General features: G+C 41.1%; 2 protein-coding genes across 6 annotated transcripts; both read left to right on the forward strand.

Annotated features, from left to right (window-relative positions):
* Positions 1 to 2,747: 2,747 nt before the first annotated feature.
* LOC128417695 (probable 2-ketogluconate reductase) lies at positions 2,748 to 11,189 on the forward strand. 5 transcript variants are annotated; one of them, XM_053396711.1, is made up of 6 exons: positions 2,748 to 2,908; positions 4,338 to 4,722; positions 5,911 to 6,082; positions 7,961 to 8,139; positions 8,627 to 8,723; positions 10,783 to 11,189. In XM_053396711.1, the coding sequence occupies exons 2-6, from the start codon at positions 4,341 to 4,343 to the stop codon at positions 10,934 to 10,936; spliced, it is 984 nt and encodes a 327-aa protein (XP_053252686.1). In that variant the 5' UTR covers positions 2,748 to 2,908; positions 4,338 to 4,340; the 3' UTR covers positions 10,937 to 11,189. The 5 variants fall into 5 exon arrangements, with proteins under 5 accessions (XP_053252686.1, XP_053252688.1, XP_053252689.1 ...); XM_053396713.1 differs by lacking the exon at positions 2,748 to 2,908 and adding an exon at positions 3,353 to 3,424; XM_053396714.1 differs by lacking the exons at positions 2,748 to 2,908; positions 10,783 to 11,189 and adding exons at positions 3,360 to 3,593; positions 8,944 to 10,776.
* Positions 11,190 to 13,446: 2,257 nt separating this feature from the next.
* On the forward strand, positions 13,447 to 20,285 carry RBFA (ribosome binding factor A). The gene is made up of 7 exons (XM_053396701.1): positions 13,447 to 13,841; positions 15,175 to 15,217; positions 15,324 to 15,500; positions 15,898 to 16,010; positions 17,132 to 17,216; positions 18,546 to 18,622; positions 19,674 to 20,285. The coding sequence occupies exons 1-7, from the start codon at positions 13,462 to 13,464 to the stop codon at positions 20,068 to 20,070; spliced, it is 1,272 nt and encodes a 423-aa protein (XP_053252676.1). The 5' UTR covers positions 13,447 to 13,461; the 3' UTR covers positions 20,071 to 20,285.
* The last annotated feature ends 281 nt before the right edge of the window (positions 20,286 to 20,566 follow it).

Raw genomic sequence — 20,566 nt, forward strand, 5'->3', positions numbered from 1 at the left:
GTGAGTTACTTCTTTCACAATAATTTGTAGCCAAACTGAGCTTTGCTACCTGGTAATCAATTAAAAAATTGGAAACTCTGCCTGATTGCCATTTCAAAGTAAACTTCTTCTAAAAGGTTTAAAATAAAGTACCACCACCACGACTTTAAAAGTTATAAATTGGATAATTTAATATCTTGGTGACAGTTCTTCCAGCCCTTTTATTTTGTCAAATCGCCCCTCAAAAACTAAGTTTTCTGTGAGGGCTTTGGCACAACTCGCTTGTTCCATGCTACCCTAACTAAGCCTCCTACACTGTAATTGGAAATGTTCGCACTTCATTTCTCTACCCTAGCCAGTGGGAGCAGCAAACCATGCAAGACAGGGAATATTTGAAAGACTGAACATGTGACCTCTGTTGAGAATAGGTTTATCAATGGCTGCTAGTTACGATGGCTATAGACAGCCTTCAGTCCCTGCATGTAAAGCACATTTCAGGTAACATTTTTTCAATGCTAAGAACCTCAAAGAAAATAATAAAGTTGAAACATAGATTTTTCTTTTCATTTATTGGGGGGCAGGGAAGAGTAGGTGTTTTTGTGACCAAAGTCAACATGCTCAAGCAACCTAAGTTTTATTGCTTTAAACTCATGTGATTTTGTTCCTAACATAAAATTTATTGCCAGTTCACCAATGAGAAATTAAAACTATCAATACAATAAAAGTTAATCAAACTATTTATTTTATGGTATGAGTCTTATCCAAGAAACCATGAACTTTAGAGAGAGTGAAACAGAGATATTCCGAGCTGTGTTGCATGTCATGCTTCTGGTTGTTTTACTCACATGTGAAATAGCATTTTGAAAAACTGTTGGCAGAACCTGAAACTTTGGGAAATTATCTTTAAAATGATATATGAAAATTAAAAAATGGGTTTGTAGGTTGACATTTTCATGGAATTGCGGTTGGGGTGCATCAACAGGAGAAGACCAACACATTCATGCTCTGCTGTTTGTTTCCCAAAGGCACTGAGCAGGGCTCTGCTCATGTTGTAGCCTTATGAGGCTTTGCCCTCGGGTGGGAAAAATATTGCGCCTGGGAAAGGGAAGTGGGAGTCAACAGACACTCAAGGAATAGTTTCGGAGAAAAGGCTTTTATTTCTACCATGCATGAACTGGTGAGAAGGAGCAAGTGTGATAAGTCACAAAAAGCATGCACGAAATTCACAGTCATGTGCACAAGCATATATACCCCTTTCCAGTTCCCTCCTCCTTTCTCCTCCCTCAGGAGTCCTCTGAGCATGAACAGAAAGCTGTCTTGGGACTCTTGGCACCCTTCCCAGGAAAGGGGTTTCAGAGTGTTCAGATATGTTTCAATCTCTTGTTCTGGCATGGTTCCCGGACAGAAAGCAAGTTGCAATTTGGTTCTTTAGCAAGGCCAGAAGGCATCAGAAAGGCCTGAGAAACAATGGACTGTGTTCCCTACCTTTGTTGCAATATTTTTAGTTACAGCAAGCAGAATGTTTCTGATGCTTAGCTAATGCCTTTTAGCTACTGAGAAAAATGCTTTTGAAAAGCTCTGAGAAGCTTTGAGCCTGCTTTGGTGGGGGGTGACTTCGGGCCTCGGTGAGGTCACCTGTCCTCACCTCCCTTCAATGTTACTCCATAGTTTGTTACACTATGGTTAGTCCCATGTTCATTTTTTCAGTGGAGGACAAATGAGTAAGTCTTCAAATGACCCAGTTGTGGTTTCAGAACTGTAGGAAGAATTGTTTGGTGTTGCTCTTTGTTGCTCCTGAACTTTTTTCACATGCCCATCTTCAAACACACAATTTCAAAACCGGAAGGAGCACTTTAATATTTGCACACCCCGTTTTTTCTTTGCACACCCTCACAGACAGGGCCGGATTTGGGTTTGATGAGGCCCTAAGCTACTGAAGGTAATGGGGCCCTTTACATGTCCAGCTGTCCTTTGTCAACAACAAATCGTCACTGTTTTTGTGTGTTGAATATATGCTAGATGGTAATTTATGGACCTAATAGGTATCTAAAGCCATTTGCACATAACAAAATATGTATTTTATCAAAGTAATTGTTGAACTGAAAGACAAGAAGTATATTAATAGTGAAATAAAATTAAAAAGAAGTATATGGGGGGGGGCAAGAGAGTGGGGCCCTAAGCTATAGCTTGTTTAGCTTATACGTAAATCTGGCACTGCTCACAGATAATATTTCATTAAGGACGGGCTCCCAAAATACAAACAATTCATTCAAAGTGAACAGGTGGCAAGTTCTGTTTATGTGTGGAGGCAAGTACTGAACTTGGGAGAGCTGGTGCAGGCTAGTAGCTGGACTAGGAGTGGAGAAGCCTGTATTTAAGATTTCCAATAGCTATCGAGCTCATTGGTTAGCCTCAGCCCAACCTACATCAAAGGGTTGACGTGAGGATAAAATGGATGGGGAGCACTGCTGTTTACCATCCTGAGCATCTTGAGAAGTAAACGTAAATAAATGACAGCGTATCCAGATAATGCCAAATTGCAAAATACTTGTTATTCTGATCTCTTTTTCTTCAACTGATAAACTTATTTCCCTTCCTTTGCTGCTGGCTGCCAATATTTCCCCCTTTGGGTAAAATAACCGACAGTAAGAGGGCTGTGATTACCTCTAGTTACTCTTTTATCTGTACAGCAGATTTCCTCCTGCAGGTCCTCCTAGCTCAGTGTGAGCTGAACTAGGCTCCACTGCAGCTTCGCGGTTTCCCAACCCAGAGAACAAGTCCTCCCTGCCGACTCCTTAGCTGGTGAGTCAAAACATTCCGGAGTTTATTCCCGGGTGATTTCCACGTCCCTCAGCTCTGCTCCGAATCAGCCGGTACCAATTCAAGAGCAACCTTCCTGAAGGAGCTGAAAGTCGTTTCTTTCCACAAGGTAATTTGTTTTTCTTTTGGAGGCAAGCGAAGGCGCCATAGTACTTGATAGCATCTCTCTCTCTCTCTCTCTCTCTCTCTTTCTTTCTTAAGGTTGCTAATCTTTATTGAAGACAGGAGTGCCTGGCGTGCTCTGGTCCATGGGGTCAAGAAGAGTCGGACACGACTAAACGACTAAACGACAACAAATCTTTATTATCCTTTTACTGACGCCTTTTCTCCCTTTTGCATCTTCTAAGGGGCTGCTTGTCTGTGTAGGAATTTCCTAAAGGCAAACATTCTCACAAAACTAGCAAGCAAACCAGCCCCTGCCCTAAGCGGAAGTTCCTAAATTCCATGGGGCTTATGGCTCTCCAGAAATGTCCCATCCCTAATTGTCATTTGCTTGGGTGGGTGTTTAATTCAGCCAATAAGAGGGGTTTATGCAAATTAATAGAGAGGGGCGGGGTCCTTATCTGAGCTTTATCCGGGGAGTGGGCACGGATCACATTGTCTCTGCAGCTCAAGCTTTGTGACAGTAGGCAATTCCATTCTCACCGGGGGAGGGAAGGAGTTGTAATAGTCAGATTTTGTTTTAAATTGGGGGGCACTTTTTCGGAGAAATACACTTGGGGGAAGTGAATCCTTTTGTTCCTTCGTTTGCATTTGTTATCGCTGAATAGCAACTGGAGGCGTCATTTCACGAGGTGATAGTGACTCACGTCTTGTGACACTTCTTTATGAAGTTGGTTTTGTATTTAGTTCGTTGAATTTCTTCTTAAAATCCAGATATATATATTAAATTAGGGGAAAGAGTTGTGTGCACTGCAGTGCCGGAGGAGGAGAAATACAGCATTCAGAAGCATTGTGTGCAATAATATTTACAGCAGGGTCCAAATGTTCATCTTTTGATATGGTCAGGATTAGATTACAAAACGTCTAGTATGTTTCATGATGGTGTTTAGTTTTTTCCCTTTATGTAAGACACTAATTAGTGTTTCTCAACAGAATTTATACTAAGATCACTCCATTCTTGCTAATGCATAAGTAGTGGTATAGATTACCTGGACTCCCTTGGGAGGAAGGGTATAATAATAATAATAATAATAATAATAATAATAATAATAATAATAATAATGGTGAAAGCCTTGAACCTTGATGGGCACTTTCACCTTGATCTTACTCATGTTTACTCAGAATTAAGCCCTGCTGAGTTCAGTTGGGTTTACTCCCAAATTAAATCTGCATAGATTACTCAATTTTGGACTGAACGATTCAGAATGCTAAATAGCAGTCTTGGATATCCCCGCCCTTATTGTATAAAGGAACTACCCTGTTAATCACAATGAACTAGATAAAAACAATAATCTGAAGAGAAACACTGCTGTCTTCACATTAGTTTTAGAAAATGAGTTTTGATATATGAATTCTTTTTTCTATACTGTATACAGACCATGGAAGAGAACGAGCATCCATATACACTGATAAATGTTATAGGAGGCACAAATGGAGTATATGAAGACCATGTGGAGTTTCTGGAGAAACATTTTAAGCTCATTACCATGAAGGAATTTACTGAAAACAAGCAAGATCTTAGTCATAAAATCAAAGCAATTTTTATGTGGTTTCACAAACCAGTGGTTGACAGGGATCTCCTGCAAAGCTTGCCTAATTTAAAGGTGATTGCAAACTGTGGCGTAGGCGTGGATCACTTGGACCTAAAACTGATCTCCAGCTTTGGCGTGAAAGTAGCAAACACCCCATTTGCAGTTGCCAATCCAACAGCAGACTTGGGGATGGCTTTGATGCTGGCTTCTGCCAGGAGGATTGTGGAAGGTACATTTTAGCTTTCCAATTAACTTGCTTTAAAACATGGTGTGAATGCAACTGATTGTGTATGGGTTGCTGTGCTTAAAAGTCATAGAGTGATCAGATAAAGGAAATTATTAAATGCTGTTTGTTGATAAAAAACATTTCCAAACAAATCCACCCTAGAAAACATTCGGTCTTACAAAACACCTGCCCTGTAATTACAGTCTACAAACAGTTTCTTGGACGAGGAAGTTTTTTTCTCATGGTCTACAAGTGCTTGATTATATAGGCCTATAATCAGAATTAGGCATGTGCAGAGAGGTCTATCTGTAAAATGTCTATATAGTCAGCAGAATGTCTGTATAGGTTGGAGAATGCCTTGTTGAACTAGCAAACACATGGATAAACCTGTTTTACATCATTTCCAATTTACATAAAATATACAGCCTAGCTGCTGAATACTGAAAGTGGGTCACAGATAATTGCACTCCCACAGATGTTTGATTTTGATCCACTAGCACAGGTATCCTTTGAAGGATGTGATGACATCCTGCTGTTGGTAGAACTATATCTTCAATCAGTTAATTTTATATATTTATACTATGTTCCAGCTCAGATTAAGAACTCCCCAAGTTCACAACAGTCAGTGTCTTAGTTCGCAAAATCAGAGAGCAGTGAAAGACAAAGTAAAATGTTTAGAACAAAAATAATAGCTAGCAAGATTAAAACACACTGGTATCATGACATAATAAAAATGTCTTAATTGTCAAAAAGAGGAGGGGGACAGATAAACAGCCCTAGGGAGAGATTTCCATAATTGGGGTTCTGTCAAGGAAAAGGCCCTACCCCAAACATCCCCACCAATCACTCCTCGGATGAGTATAACTGTATACTCGGGCTAAAAAGGTGCATAGCTGTCAACTTTTCCCTTTTCTTGTGAGGAATCCTATTCAGAATAAGGGAATTTCCCTTAAAAAAGGGAAAAGTTGACAGCTATGAAAAGGTGTGTGTCTTCAAGGAAGATTTGGGACCTGGTATGTAATATTTTAGAAATCAAAGCTGTAGGTGGGTTGTTGTTGTTCAAATACAGCTCAGAGCTATTAAAACCAGAGCAATTTGCCACACTGGGATGTGCATCACACCGTATGTTTGTTAACTGATTTCCTAAAATGCTGCAAACCCTCGTTTTCTTTTGTCCGTCTCAATTTCTAGGTCATCAGATTGCAGTTTCTCCTGACACTAAATGTTTTATGGCTGACTGGTTAGGAGAAGAAATTAACGGTGCAACACTGGGGATCATTGGAATGGGCGCTATTGGGTATAAAGTGGCCCAGAGAGCCAGAGCTTTTGAAATGAACATTCTTTATCATAATAGGAACCGGAGGTAAACCTCTGCCTGATCTCGGTGTTTTAATCTGATTTTACCCACCTGTGAACTTCAGCATTTATTTTGTCACTGTCTGCATAAATCCATTGTGCTTTAACTGATTTTCCCTGGACTGCCTAAACATTTACTGTGAATGTTAATAGAGTACCTATTAAACAAGGCCTACTTTTCTGAGAAGTGACAAGGTCATGAGTAGGAATAGAAAGATCTGTCACTTTCTGTTCTTTCAGTTTTTCAATCTTACATTTGGTTCCCCATATCTCTGCAACAATTGGGGAATTATTATTTTTTAATCCTCATGAGAATTCATCAGTATTATAATGCAAATTTTCCCGGGTGAAGACATTTTGGATTAAAGTACACATTTTTGCAAGCAATTTTTCCTAACACAATGCATTTTTAATGTTAGTTTAACTAATATACAGTGGTACCTCGGGTTAAGTACTTAATTCGTTCCGGAGGTCCGTTCTTAACCTGAAACTGTTCTTAACCTGAAGCACCACTTTAGCTAATGAGGCCTCCTGCTGCCGCCGGAGCACAATTTCTGTTCTCATTCTGAAGCAAAGTTCTTAGCCCGAGATAATATTTCTGGGTTAGCGGAGTCTGTAACCTGAAGCGTCTGTAACCTGAAGCGTATGTAACCCGAGGTACCACTGTATTCAGTTTTATGCACACTTTCTCCTAATATACGGTATTCATTTTTGCTTACATTGTTTGTGCATTGCACAATTCAGACAAGTACAAATTCCCAAGGATAGCTGTATTTTCATTTCACCAATCCTTTCTAATATCTCCATGTCTAGTCACTGGGCTGGTCTTACTTAGGTTTGATTTCTTTTGGAAGGAGAGGTCACTTGGGGACTTAAGGTGTTTTGGTAATATCTGGGTTTGTTTACAAATATAAAATGTGATCGTAGGTGGAAGCAGATAGTACAGGACTCCTACAAGCAGAAAATCCACTGCTGCCCCATCCAACCTCCATAGGGAAGAAGTATTCCCAAATGCTTTTTTTACTTACAGCTTGGCTGTTTTACTGTCCCCCCACCGCCGCCTCCAAAATCCTGCCTTTTACACACACCTTAGCTGGGAGGAGGAAGAAATAGCACTTATCTGATGGATTTCACATTCCTCATAAATTTCTGTTTTGTAGCCCTGAATGCTAGTTGTGACTCGGAGACAGTCTTGCGACCTTCCTTCTCCCAAAAAGGATGTATATAGCTGGTACACTAGCTTTAATTTGGCAAAAGCACTTCTAGGTAGGGTTGCCATATTTCAAAAAGTGAAAATCCGGACAGCTTTTTTTTTTTTTTTTTGCAAACTTGTTGAGATGGTTTTGGGATTTTTTTTGGCTAGCTCCCCCCCCCCCCAGTCTCAAAAAAAGAAGATGTTTTGAGCTATTATAAAGGAAATTAACCAAAATTTACACTTCTGACGTGGGTTGCCATATGTCCGGATGTTCCCGGACCTGTTTCCTATAGCTGAATCCCAGCTATGTCCGGGAAATTCTGGACGTATGGCAACTCTTGTCACCTGTATATCCAGAGGTAATGCTGGTTCCAGGAGAACGCCCAAACAATGTACAGTTTCATCCAGAAGAGCCTGAAAGTTTGTTCCTGGATTAGTAGTTCCACTCCTAGTTTGTATCTTCATTAAAAAAAAAAAGTTTCAGTTTATTATTAGTCCTTCACTGATCCTTGACGAAAGGTCCAGGATTTTGTTGGGAAAGGAAAGAAAGAACTAGGTATCATCTGTATATTGCTGACACGAAAACTCACAGGACGACCTCTCCTGGTGGTTTCATGAAAATGTTTAACGACAACCTGGATGTTATTTTTGTTAAATGCTTATCTACAGCTAAATGTTTGTTTCCTCCAGGAATGAGGTTGATGAACAGGCTGTTGGTGCTGTTTATTGCCCAAAGTTGGAAGACTTACTCCAGCGTTCTGACTTTGTCATACTGTCTGTGAACCTGACACCTCAAACACAAAAACTGATTGGAAAAAAGGAGCTGGAGCTCATGAAACCCACTGCTACTCTTATCAACATCTCTAGAGGTAGGATACCGAATCACGTTTGGGCAGTAAACCGCATTTTCCTGGAGAGAGGCTCTAGACTGACGATGCTCCATTACTTTGTGGAGTCAACACACAAGAATGAGAGATGTTGGGGGGAAATCATGTCATCTCCAGCAACTGTCCGCTGCACTTGTTTCAGGAGATTGGTCTTCTACTTTTTAGGCACTGTAGAGCTAGATAAGCCTCTCCCAACCTGGTGTCCTTAAAATGTTTTGGAGCATAAATCTCATCCATTCCAGCAGGCAGCATAGAATGGTCCATGGTAAGGGATTATGGGAGTTCTAGCCCAAACCTGGAGGGCACCAGTTTGGGAAAGACTGAGCTAGCTTGGAACAGATATTGGACACACACTATAGTTTTGCAGAAATCTCAGCTGATGGCATTTTAAAGTCCTTGCTTTCTGTATTGCTGTCTATATTGCAGTCTATGTTTCGGTTCAAAGAAAACAGTACAATTTTTCATTTAGGTCAAGTGGTTGATCAAGATTCATTGGTGAACGCGCTGAAAAATGGAGTTATTAAGGCCGCAGCTTTGGATGTGACATATCCTGAGCCATTGCCAAGGTAAGAATGGTTCCACATGAAAATGCTTAAGCAGAAATCAGAACCAATGTTTGTCCATTAACTATTTGGTTTGCCATCGATTGCCCCATCTTTGGCATAATCTATGTGCCAAAATGTATTCTGACTCATTTCTGATTTGTCTAAGGACGGATGAATCAGTTTTGGTCTTCTAAGTTTCTTACTTTTCTAATCTTAAATTCATTTCTCCACATTTCCACAGCAAATGTGCTGATTTAAAGAAAAAATCTTCATGGAAATTCACCAGCATTTTTGTACAAATTTCTCCCTAAAACCACATTTTTATATTTAAAAATGTTTGTAATTGTTTTTTTTACATTTCCCCCCTTTTATGGCTGCAACTCTTCTGTTTGTTTTTATGTGTATTTTGTAATTGTATATTTCATTGTTGTAGTGCACCCTAAAGGGCACATTAAAGGGCCAGTTAGAAATGTAATACATTAAAAATATAAATATAAACATCTGGAGGGTGCCATCACCAAGGGCAATTTAAGATGAAGCAGCTGGACATTTACTCCAAACCATGGGAATTGTTAATTCTTCAGGTTACTATAGATGTGATATAGGGTTATTATCTAGTATTAGTCAGGGTGGATCCATTAAATTCAGTGAATCTAAGTTGGAATATGACTTAGTTGGGTATCACTCGTAGTGTGTTAATGCAAACTTTACATTGTAATGGCTCTGAAATGTTAACTGGTTTGCGTAGGCAAGGTGGTATAATTTTAAACCCCATGGTGCACAGACAATACTTACGCAATCAGTTTAATAACAGTTGCTCATGGACCTTGGAATTCAGATTCCAAGGCCTCCTTTGACCTCATATGTGCAAATCTCCTTAAGTCATGGGTACGCAAACTAAGGCCCTGGGGCCGGATCCGGCCCAATCGCCTTCTAAATCTTGCCTGCGGAAGGTACGGGAATCAGCGTGTTTTTACATGAGTAGAATGTGTCCTTTTATTTAAAATGCATCTCTGGGTTATTTGTGGGGCATAGGAATTCGTTCATATTCCCCCCAAAAAATATAGTCCGATCCCCCACAAAGTCTGAGGGACAGTGGACTGGCCCCCTGCTGAAAAAGTTTGCTGACCCCTGCCTTAAGTGAACTGTGAAATCACAGTACCTATGCAAATGGCTGCCATTGCAGCATAAAAATAGATCAGTCATTCAGACCCCTTAAGCCTTGAACATGTTAGCAGGCAAATTAATGGACGCAAGCAACCTTTTTTCACTATTTCATTGTATAATGCAGATGTGAATCTTACTTGTATTTTGTGTATGCAGAAAACAATCTGAAGGTTCCTTATTCAGTTCCATCTCTATGTACACTATCTGGAACTCCTCAAATGAAGGAGAGGATACAAATGTTTACAAATAGATTAAAATGTGATGTGTGACTAGCGGACACATAGAACATACCTGTCATTTAGATACCTTTTTGCAGTGCTTTTTTCTGGGGCGACGCATACCCCTAAATGTTTTATGAATCTTTGTACTTTTGTCCATTTACTGTATTTATTTCCCCCGATTTGAACTATAAAATGGTGATTTTCTTGAGTCAAAATGACAGTAGCCCTAAACATTTTTTAAAGAAAAAAGCACTGCCTTTGTGACCCTGAACTGATTTTAAGACTGGGATTTGATTGTGCCTGTGATGGCATGTTTTAGTTAGTTTCCTTCCAATTATAGAAAGGACTGAGAGCAGTGGATGGTTCTGTTGGCACATGAAGGAAGGTAATTTTCACCCTCTCTGTCCCTCATGCTGTTCTGAAGGGTCCCGCAACCCTTTGGAGCAGATTTTCATGGTCATGAGACATTTCAGGGAGAACAAGGAATCAATCAGTCACATCTTCCCCTTCTCCTGGCAGAAGCATCCTGTGAACAGAATTCTGTAGGAATGCTTTTGCCAGCAACTGCCTTGTTAGGAATCAAGCCTAAATTAATAATCTGTTCATTTTCACAGACTTTTTGTGGTAAAAATAGTGGCATAGTTTACTAAGATTTTAATTAAATTTCTGATTTATTTTCTTTCTGCCTTCAGAGATCATGCTTTATTACATTTAAAGAATGTCATTATAACTCCTCACCTTGGAAGTGCAACTTCAAAAGCTCGCCATCTGATGATGGAAAACATGGTTGAAAGTATCTTGGCTGGTGTCAGTGGTCTCCCAGTCCCTAACGAAGTGCATGTATAACATTCTCCATATGATACAGATGAAATGTTAATTCTGTGTACATTTTGCTGTATCTGTCTCAATGTTTTCGTATGAAAATTAGGTATTCAATTTTTATTTTCAGTACGAAACAAAATTTGTAGTTATATTCAGATATGAAAAAGAAAAATGAATGAATATGCTATTTGATGTGTTTCCTTTATTGTATTGTTCAAATTGTTTTACAGGGCTTTGCTAAATGGAATAGAAACACAAATTAAAAAAATAAAAAGTTGTAATATGTGCTTTTTTCTGTTTTTTAAAAAATATTGCTGGATGAGATCTTTAGCGCTGGGATATTAAATGAGTGTGCTGTAAAACATCACAAGAATTATTCTGAAAATGTCCATGACATTTGTATAGCTACAATCAATCCAATCCAAATAACTTTATTGTACTAGCCATTGGCCATGACAAATCTGAATAAAAAATAAATACAAGTGAGAGGGGTGTTGCACCACAAATAATGGTCTCTGTTTAGATCTCTGTGTTTCCCTTACAGTTCACTGCTATATTGTCCAGGGTACAATCGGTGTGACATGCTGTGGTTTCTCATATATTAAAGTTTCTGTTTTGAGAATTATGAAATGGGATACACTCATAAGAGAAACAATTGATGGTGATTTATTTTACTGGATTACATTTAGGTGCCTATATTTTCTTTGCAAATATGATAGCCATAGTTGTACGTCCCTAAAACAAGAGTTGACATCTCCATCTCATCAAGGGTTTGGAAGCAGGAAAGGTTATAATAATGGTGTTCAGGTTTAAGAAAGAGAATCACAAGAGCACAGTAACAAAAGTTCAGAAGAAAAAATGGTATGTTGCCTGATGATCCTACATAAATTCAGCGGTAAGTACCACCAAATTTAATAGGATTTAATCCTACTTGCCTGGGAATAAATTCAACAGGATTTTCTTCCGCGTAGATATGCATTGTTATTCCCTAGCAAAGGAGCACAGGATTCAGCCTCAGTAAATACTCAACCATTAAAAGCCAAATAAAAATAGTCAGTAGAGGTCACATACATCTTCAAAGCACAAAACATACAGCCACATATGCACAGCATTTTCCCACAATGGTTATCTGTCTCCGCACACCAAACATGTCCGCACTGAACAGCATACTCCAGCATTAAAATGAGATTGATACAGAGGACACTGATTGTCAGCTCATCTCTTCCTCAAAAATACATATTCTGGAGCGGCTGTAAACAGTCCCACACTTGCAGTATTTTGGGGTTTGAAATATGTAGCCTTACTGAGAAAAAAAAGAAAGCACTCAAATGTATAATGAATGGGTACACATTTCAACCTTAGTTGGCAATGAATTGCATGGAATTTGGTGGAACGCACATTATTATTATTATTATTATTATTATTATTATTATTACGGTAATAATTTGTATTGTCACCCAAGATATCGGACATACCATCCAGATGGAGCAATGGAGAAAATTGTGGAAGATTTATTGCTTGTTACACAATAAGAGAAAATCTTATGAAGATGATGTACAGGTGGTATATGACTCCCTCTAAACTGGCTACATCTACAAATTAAAAACTAACACTTGTTGGAGATGCAATATGGTAGAAGGAACAATGTACCACATATGGTGAGAATGTGGGAAAATAAAAAAATTCTGGAGTAGTATTCATGAGGAACTGAAAAAAATTCTGTAGTAGTATTCATGAGGAACTGAAAAAGATGTTTAAAACATCATTTGAGGAAAAACCAGAAGTGTTCCTGTTAGGCATTGTATCAAGAGACATCCCCAACAACAAGAAAAACGTGTTTTTATATGCTACAGCTGCTGCCAGAATACTAACAGCCAAAAATTGGAAAGGGGACATTATCCCATCAATAATGGGTTGGCAAAATAAACTGTGAATTTATAGAATGACAGCAGCTATCAGATATCAATCAAATCAGAAACTAAGGAAAGAATGGGAATGCGTGGAAGAATATATGACAAAACATAGTTCTAAAACAAATTTATTGATATGCATTGACTAAAATTTGTAAAGCTAAGATATTGACAGACTTTTATGGGGAAAATTCAAATAAAATACACAACAGAATAGAATAAGGAACAAAAACAAAAGAAGCTGTAAAGTGATGGAGGGAAGTCACAGGGGTAGGAATAAGGAAAATATATATACAAAGAGATTTACATATGTTAAAATGTGTAATTGAATGTAATGATGTAAATAAAATTAAAAATATCACCAAAAAAGAGAGATCAGTCATAAGGTCAAGCCTACACCATACATGGTTCCCCCCCCAAAAAAAAATAATTTGTATTGTCACCATCAGCATATAATTTATTGTAGTAATAACAAAGCAGCAATATTCACTGCACGTGCACGGCCACCTCGCAACAGAAGCGATCGCAAAGCAAACCCGCGCGCGCATTAATGAGAAAGCGAAGCCTGACTGCCGAAGGGCTGCGCTTACCGACTCAGAGGCGCCGGGCGCCGCCAGGTGTTCAGGGCTGCGAGTGCGGATGCTTTGCGGCGAGAAGAGCGCTTCATGGCCGCTGGGGGCGCTGCGGCAGCTTCCCGCGATAGACCTTGACGGGGCCTTGCGGTGCGACGAGGAGCAGCCGTGGCCGCGGAGCTGCTTCCAGCCGACGGGGAGGTCTTGGAACTCCTGCGCGGCGAAGGGTCCCGGGCTCGCCATGTGGGGCGTTCGAAGCGCGGCCGCTGCAGCCTTTGCCAGCAGCCGAGCGACTCCGCCTGCCGGGGCGGCAGCCTGGTGGCGGCGGCCTCAGGACGGCGGCCTCGGCCTGCCTCCGCTGGGCTGCCCCGGCTGCCGGGCTCTGCGCTGCTCCGCCGCCCTCTGCGGCTCCAGGAACCAGCTCAAGAAGTTCCTCTCTAAAAAGAAGTGAGTAATGCACCCCCACCCCGAATGTTATTATAATAATAATAATGACAGCCATAGATTTGCAATACTTTCCTTGCCTCTCTGAGTAAGGCAGACTTCTTTTGGGAAAGGATAAAGTCATAGAATTGTAGAGTCAGAAGGGACCGCGAGGGTGCAACTCCCCTGCAATGTAGGAATACTTTTGCTCAATAGGGGCTCGAACCCACAACCCTTAGATTAAGAGCCTGGTGCTGAACCAACTGAGCTCTCACTGCTGTTCACTAGGCCCTGTGCAGAGTATCAGTGACACTTGCTGCCCAGGAAACTCATAAACGGCAATGAATTGTTTTTCTGATCCCACCCAGCCCCCTTAAGGAGGGGATTTGGCCCCTCCTTTAGCACTTTCTACTGATTATTATTGTTATGAGTTGGTGGGGGGCGGCAGGGAAGTAGAATGTATGGGAGATCCTTCTAACCCCGGATCCAGTAGGGATCCAGGCTATTGTTGTTATTGTTGTTCCTGTTTCAATTTATATAGTGCCCTTTATCAAAAGATCTCAGGGTGGTGTACAGCATTAGAAATATATTACAAAACATCAAAAACATAGTAAAAAGCATGCTGACAGACAGCCTGATAGTAAAATCATCATCATAATAACCGTCCTCTCCCCCACACTTTTGCAGGGCAGGCCATAGATTATTTAAAAGCCATAGGCTTGGGTAAAGAGCATTGTTTTTGCCTGGCGTCTAAAGACATGTAATGAGGTCGCCAATTGAACCTCTCTGGGGAGAGCATTTCACAAATGGGGAGCCACCACAGAAAAGGCCCTTTCTCTTATTGCCACTCTCTGAACCTGTCTGGAAGCAGGACATAGAGAAGGGCCTCAGATGACAAGTGCACCTGCCCAGGGCCATCTTTAGCAGATGCGGCGCTGGGGTGAAAATATCCGCTCAGTGCTCCCAAATTACCACAGATGGGGGGGCGAAGCTGCGCACTGCCAGCCATGGGGTGTGTGTGTGCGCAACTCTCCCCCATGCTGCTGTGGGAGAGCAATCCCCGCAGATGCTTGGGAGACAATCTGCGTGCTCACCAGCCATATGGTTGGCGAGGCGCAGCTGGCAGGTGTGCAGGGAAAGGGGAGGCCGCTGGCAGAGCCGCGCAGCTCTCCCACTCGCTGGGGCACCCCTGAGAGGCTGGTGCCCTGGCGCAACGAACCACTAAGCCGTATGGGAAAGACAGCTCTTCATCTGCCTCTCCCTAGAATAGTGCTGCTGTATTTTGACATATGTTTGATACATTATTGCTCATGTTAAATCCATAAAACTCATATAGTCTCTCTCTTTTTTTTGAAAGGAAGAAGTTTTGGTATGATAGTCCTGCACTGGGCTCTTCCCTGGTAAGCACAGACAGATTTTTAAATTGGAAAACAACTACAATGGAAAAGTAGGTCATGGTTGATGCACAAGATATTCCTCTCAGCAATTTTTTGTTTTGTTTTAAAGGCACACAAGCCATCCAACTTGGCAAGTATTTTAAAGCTTCGTCCACCAAAAGTGAAGACAGAAGACAGCATACGTAAAAGAGCCCTAAATGTTCTGCTGTTCAAAGCTGTGAGAGACGTCCTCAGTACCTTTGAGGCTGGCCAAGAAGTTTATGACCTCAACGTGGAACTGTCTAAGGCAAGTACAAAAGGCGTCAATCCAGCAAAGTCCCTAATATAAAGTTGTGAGATCAGAAATGTAATAGGACCGTCAAAGCCCAGTCATGAAACCTGTTCTACAGACTTCATGATGGTTTGTTGCAGTCTGACCTCAAGAACTGTAACAGAATTGGAAAACGGCCTGTAGTCCAACCCTTGGTTAATGCAGGATATTCATCACTCCCTGCCGAAAGTCAGGCATAAGTAGAAAAAGTTGGATATGAGAAGTGAACAGCTAGATACACATGTATTGTTGTCAGGAATTGCTTTTCTTGAACCTCTTGAATGTAATGGGATTATTGTCACTGCCCTCTTCCAAGCTTAGAGTTCTTCACCATGTAAAATGTGCCCTTACAATTGGCATTTGAACTCCATAGGCGTCCCTCACATCAGATTTTTCAGTATGTCGTATCTACTGGAAGACTACTGGCAGTGTGGAACATGATGACTACATTGAGAAGGTTCTACAGAAGAGTGGTCCACGTATAAGGTACTACAGTGTTGTATCCAGAGGAGGGCGAATGTCCTTGTCTAGAGGCCATATTGGCAACTTTAAAAGGTTACGTTGAGTGTTGGACTTAAGAATATGTGGTCAGTTGACTGGTTTATTATTTGGCTGTGGTCAAATTTCCAAAGTCTAAAATGCCACTAAGTAGGTGGTATAAAAACTTTGTATAACACTGTAAAGATGGTGATTCATCTTTAAAAAGTGCTTCTGTGATTAGCATAAATATTAAACCTGTTCACAATTCAAGCATCTCTTTAACTAACACGTTAAAAATAGTTTGCCAATATATGATTGTCTAACTCAGGCATGGCCAAACTTGGCCCTCCAGCTGTTTTGGGACTACAATTCCACAATTCCCATCATCCCTGACCACTGGTCCTTTTAGCTAGGGATGATGGGAGTTGGTAGTCCCAAAACAGCTGGAGAGCCAAGTTTGGCCATTCCTGGTCTAACTGGTCAAATGGTGTTTTTGTTACTCAAATGCCCAACTTTAGCTTGCTTATGTTACACCGTTAGGCTCGCAAGCACCTTCAGCACATGTGGAAACATGTATGTACTGTTTTCCTTCAGTTACATTTTATGCAACATGCACAGACAGGTATGCATGCTTGCTCATGTGCACACAAACAAATACACTTCCATGCAAGTGTTCAAAATAACATTTTTGTGTATACACAGAGCAGTCCATGTTAGTTTTCAAATACACACATACAAAATACTTTTCTGCTTCCCTTCATTGGTACCTACTTGACTGGGAACTGCAAGAATCTGCTTTAGAAGAGGAAGCTGCACTGCTGAATAAACAGGAAAGAGTGGCTTGTTTCCTGTGCATCACTCTCACTTTGCAAGAAATCCCCGCAAGGGTACTGTTAGCTGACATGGCCCTGTGCAATGGGGTTCGCCACAAAAGTTGGGTGGGCCTACTTTACTCTTTGAAAACTGGATAATTTTCCAATAGAGTAATTAGAAGTTGTTACAGTGCTTCATTTTTTTCATTCTATCTTTGTTTTTTGATTCTGATTTTCTTCAAACACTTAACAAATGTTGTAGCTGATTTTAATATTAGATGTTTCTCCTTCCTTCCTTCCTTCTTTTTTTTACAGACACCTTCTGATTTCACATCAGGTCCTAGGAACCATTCCTTCATTAGTGTTTGTCAGAGACAAAGAAGATGCTGCTATAAGAGAGGTAATGAAGAAATTGCATAACTGTATTGTTAATATGCATTGTCAGGGTAATTGCTGCATGGAGATGGGCTACTGCTCCCACCCCTCCCCCATCCCACTGCCACAAAAACCAGGGAAAGCCATTTTGGGATGCATTCATAGCAACTTGTTAACAGAAATATACTATTGCACTAGGCTGATCCAGGGCGGGGTCCATTTTTCAGTCCAAAGGCCACATTCCCTCATGAGCAACTTGCTGGGTGGACGGGGGTCACATGCCAGCAGTGAGCAGGGCGAAGGGGTGTGGCCAGTGACAAAAATGGTAAAATCAATGGGTACGACACTTATCTGTGTGCAATATGCTACATTCCAATTGTGTATGTCAGAATTTTCTACACATGCATCCATTCATCCAAGCAACTGAAAGGCGTTATCACATTTCAGGGGCATATTGTTTGCACAACACATGAAGCCAAGCTATGGCTTACTGGAAGTGCACAAACATGCAAGCTCCTGGAGATGAGCTTGCAGCCATTTTGCTCCTCCTCGGTCCTTTTTTGCTCCCATACCACACTAAGTTAAGTCAAGGATTTGACTTAGTTTGTCATTCAGACCCAGGCCTGTGATTAAACTGTCTCACTAACCACTAGCTGTAGGCAAGGTGTGTTCCTTTTTCAGAATCCACACCAGGCTTCCTCAGCCTCAGCCCTCCAGATGTTTTTGGCCTACAGCTCTCATGATCCCTAGCTAGCAGGACCAGTGGTCAGGGATGATGGGAATTATAGTCTCAAAACATCTGGAGGGCCAAGGTTGAGGAAGCCTGATCCACACAGTAAACCCTAGATTGACTTACCATGATGTCATGTGTACCAGACCATTTGCATGGTAACGAGGGCTTAAAAGGTAAAGGTAAAGGGACCCCTGGCCATTAGGTCCAGTCGTGGCCGACTATGGGGTTGCGGTGCTCATCTCACTTTATTGGCCGAGGGAGCCAGCGTACAGCTTCCGGGTCATGTGGCCAGCATGACTAAGCCGCTTCTGGCGAACCAGAGCAGCGCACGTAAACGCTGTTTACCTTCCCGCCGGAGTTGTACCTATTTATCTACTTGCACTTTGACGTGCTTTCGAACTGCTAGGTTGGCAGGAGCAGGGACCGAGCAACGGGATCTCACCCCGTCATGGGGATTCGAACTGCCGACCTTCTGATCGGCAAGTCCTAGGCTCTGTGGTTTAACCCACAGCGCCACCCGCATCCCAATGAGGGCTTACAACTGATTTAACTTCTTGATTGTGCAAAGAAATGGCTCTATTTCTGGATATCTTAAATGCGGGTGAATTTATTTTCTTGCAGATTGAGAAGTTATTAGTAACTGCTGATTTTGGGCCTGAAGAAGAAGAAGGAAAGGAATCAGTTCAAAATGATTTCAGGTATAAAATCATAAACACAAATGTAACGCTTTGGAGAAACTAGTTAAAATATTTTAAGATGCGTTTTCAAGCTACTGTTGTTTTGGTTAAGAGTTGTGTGCCTGTGGTGGGTGAAAGGCTGTTTGTGGAACAAGACCTTTCCACTCCTCCTTCCTACTGTAGTCTCAGTGTTCCCTTCCTACAGTGCAGTATCTGTCTCTCTAATCGAGGGACCCTCCAGAACATTGTGGGCTGCAGTGGGAGGGGGGAAATCGGCAAAAATTAGGCAAAGGGACAAGTATCACATACAGATAGGGCTACAGTTCTTACTTTTGTAGCAGGAAACCCCCCCCCATCATTCAGTTTGTACAAACTTCACACACACACTCACACACTACATACGCTACGCTTCTGTTATAAATTCATAGAAAATCATCCATACATCGGATTTGCACTGTTCCACTTTTATTTTACTCCATGAAGGAAGGACTACAAAATGGGGAAGGTTTGATACAGGCCAGCCATAATCCCTTGAACATCCCAGCACATCCACAGGAGCCCTGCCCAGTTGCTATGCCAACCCTGATGGTCCTAGACAGAAGACAATCAAGATCACAAAGAACTTCCATATGGGAGTGGATTCAGCATGGACTGGAACAAAGGACAATGATCAGATCTTCCCTCAGGGGGCAGGAAACTGTGACTACCTTTTGTCTTCTGAAAATGACTCATGGGGAGGGGGAGAAGGGAATCAGCCAGGTGACAGGACACTCAGTTACCACCACAACTCCTCCCTCAACCCCTCCTTTTTGTAATGTATGCATGATGTTTCTGGGGGTGGGCTTGACCTACAGGATGGGAATTTCAAAAGTTTTTATAAGGTCTTGCACAACATTTTTCTGTGTCTTTCCTCTCTCCTGCAAGTGAGGGAAATACCCTGTTGCAACAGTTCAATAAAGGCCTAGCCTACAGGCTGCTGTTTTGCTCTAAGTTATCCTTGTTGGTGTCTTTGTTTTTGTCCAAGGGAGCCCTCGGATTTTTCCGGTAACACTTTTTTATCCGTTTCTTTCAGTGAACAACGATACACCAAAGCCGCCACATACCTGGACTCGTCCCTTTCCTGCATGCATGATAATCTGTTTGGAATTGATCATGGTGCATTAAATAAGCAAATAATTGAATACAAAAAAATGACTAAGGACAAGGAAATAGAAGGAGTTGGATTGTCAGAGCAGCAGAAGCAACAGCTGGCTGAGATACAAAAGCGCAAGAAAGTGAGATGGAAGAAAGCCAAGAAACCTTTTGATGATGGAATTACACCTCAGAAATACCTAATGGACAAATACAGTGAAGATGATTGGGACAATGACACTGCGTCCTCACATGAACTGGAAAATGAACTGGAGGATGAATTGCAGGAAATGGAAGATAGACTGGAAGTAGATAACAGTACCACCGAGCACAAATAAACTTGTAAAACAAAACTATGGCTTACCTGAGAGCAAACCCCATAACCTCAGTCGAATTTATTTCTAAGTATGTATATACACGAGGAGTTTAAAATAAGGATATTGCTTTCACCATTAAAACAGCATATAGAGGAGGAAAACCATAAGTTTTCATAGAATAGTTTATTTTTAAAAAACCTTGTTTCAAACTGTTTTTATTAAACAATTGGACGATTCTTTTCAGCTGTTCAATTTCATTTACACAATAACTTACATTTGAACAACAGTGACAGTACCAAACTATCTTCATTATAACTTGTATCACTAGAACTTAATTGGTATCCCAGTAATAACCATGTTAACCATTGACAGGGTCAGTCTTCTATCACATTTTTCCCCAGCAATCTTTACAACAGCACTATGAGGTCAGCTAGTAAGAATACCCCCCAACACACATTATAAGATAAGATGACACTTAAGATGACACTTAGTTGTTTTCGTACAGCCACCCCCTGAG

Source organism: Podarcis raffonei, chromosome 7, assembly GCF_027172205.1.
Source record: "Podarcis raffonei isolate rPodRaf1 chromosome 7, rPodRaf1.pri, whole genome shotgun sequence".
Taxonomy (NCBI): Eukaryota; Metazoa; Chordata; class Lepidosauria; order Squamata; family Lacertidae; genus Podarcis; species Podarcis raffonei.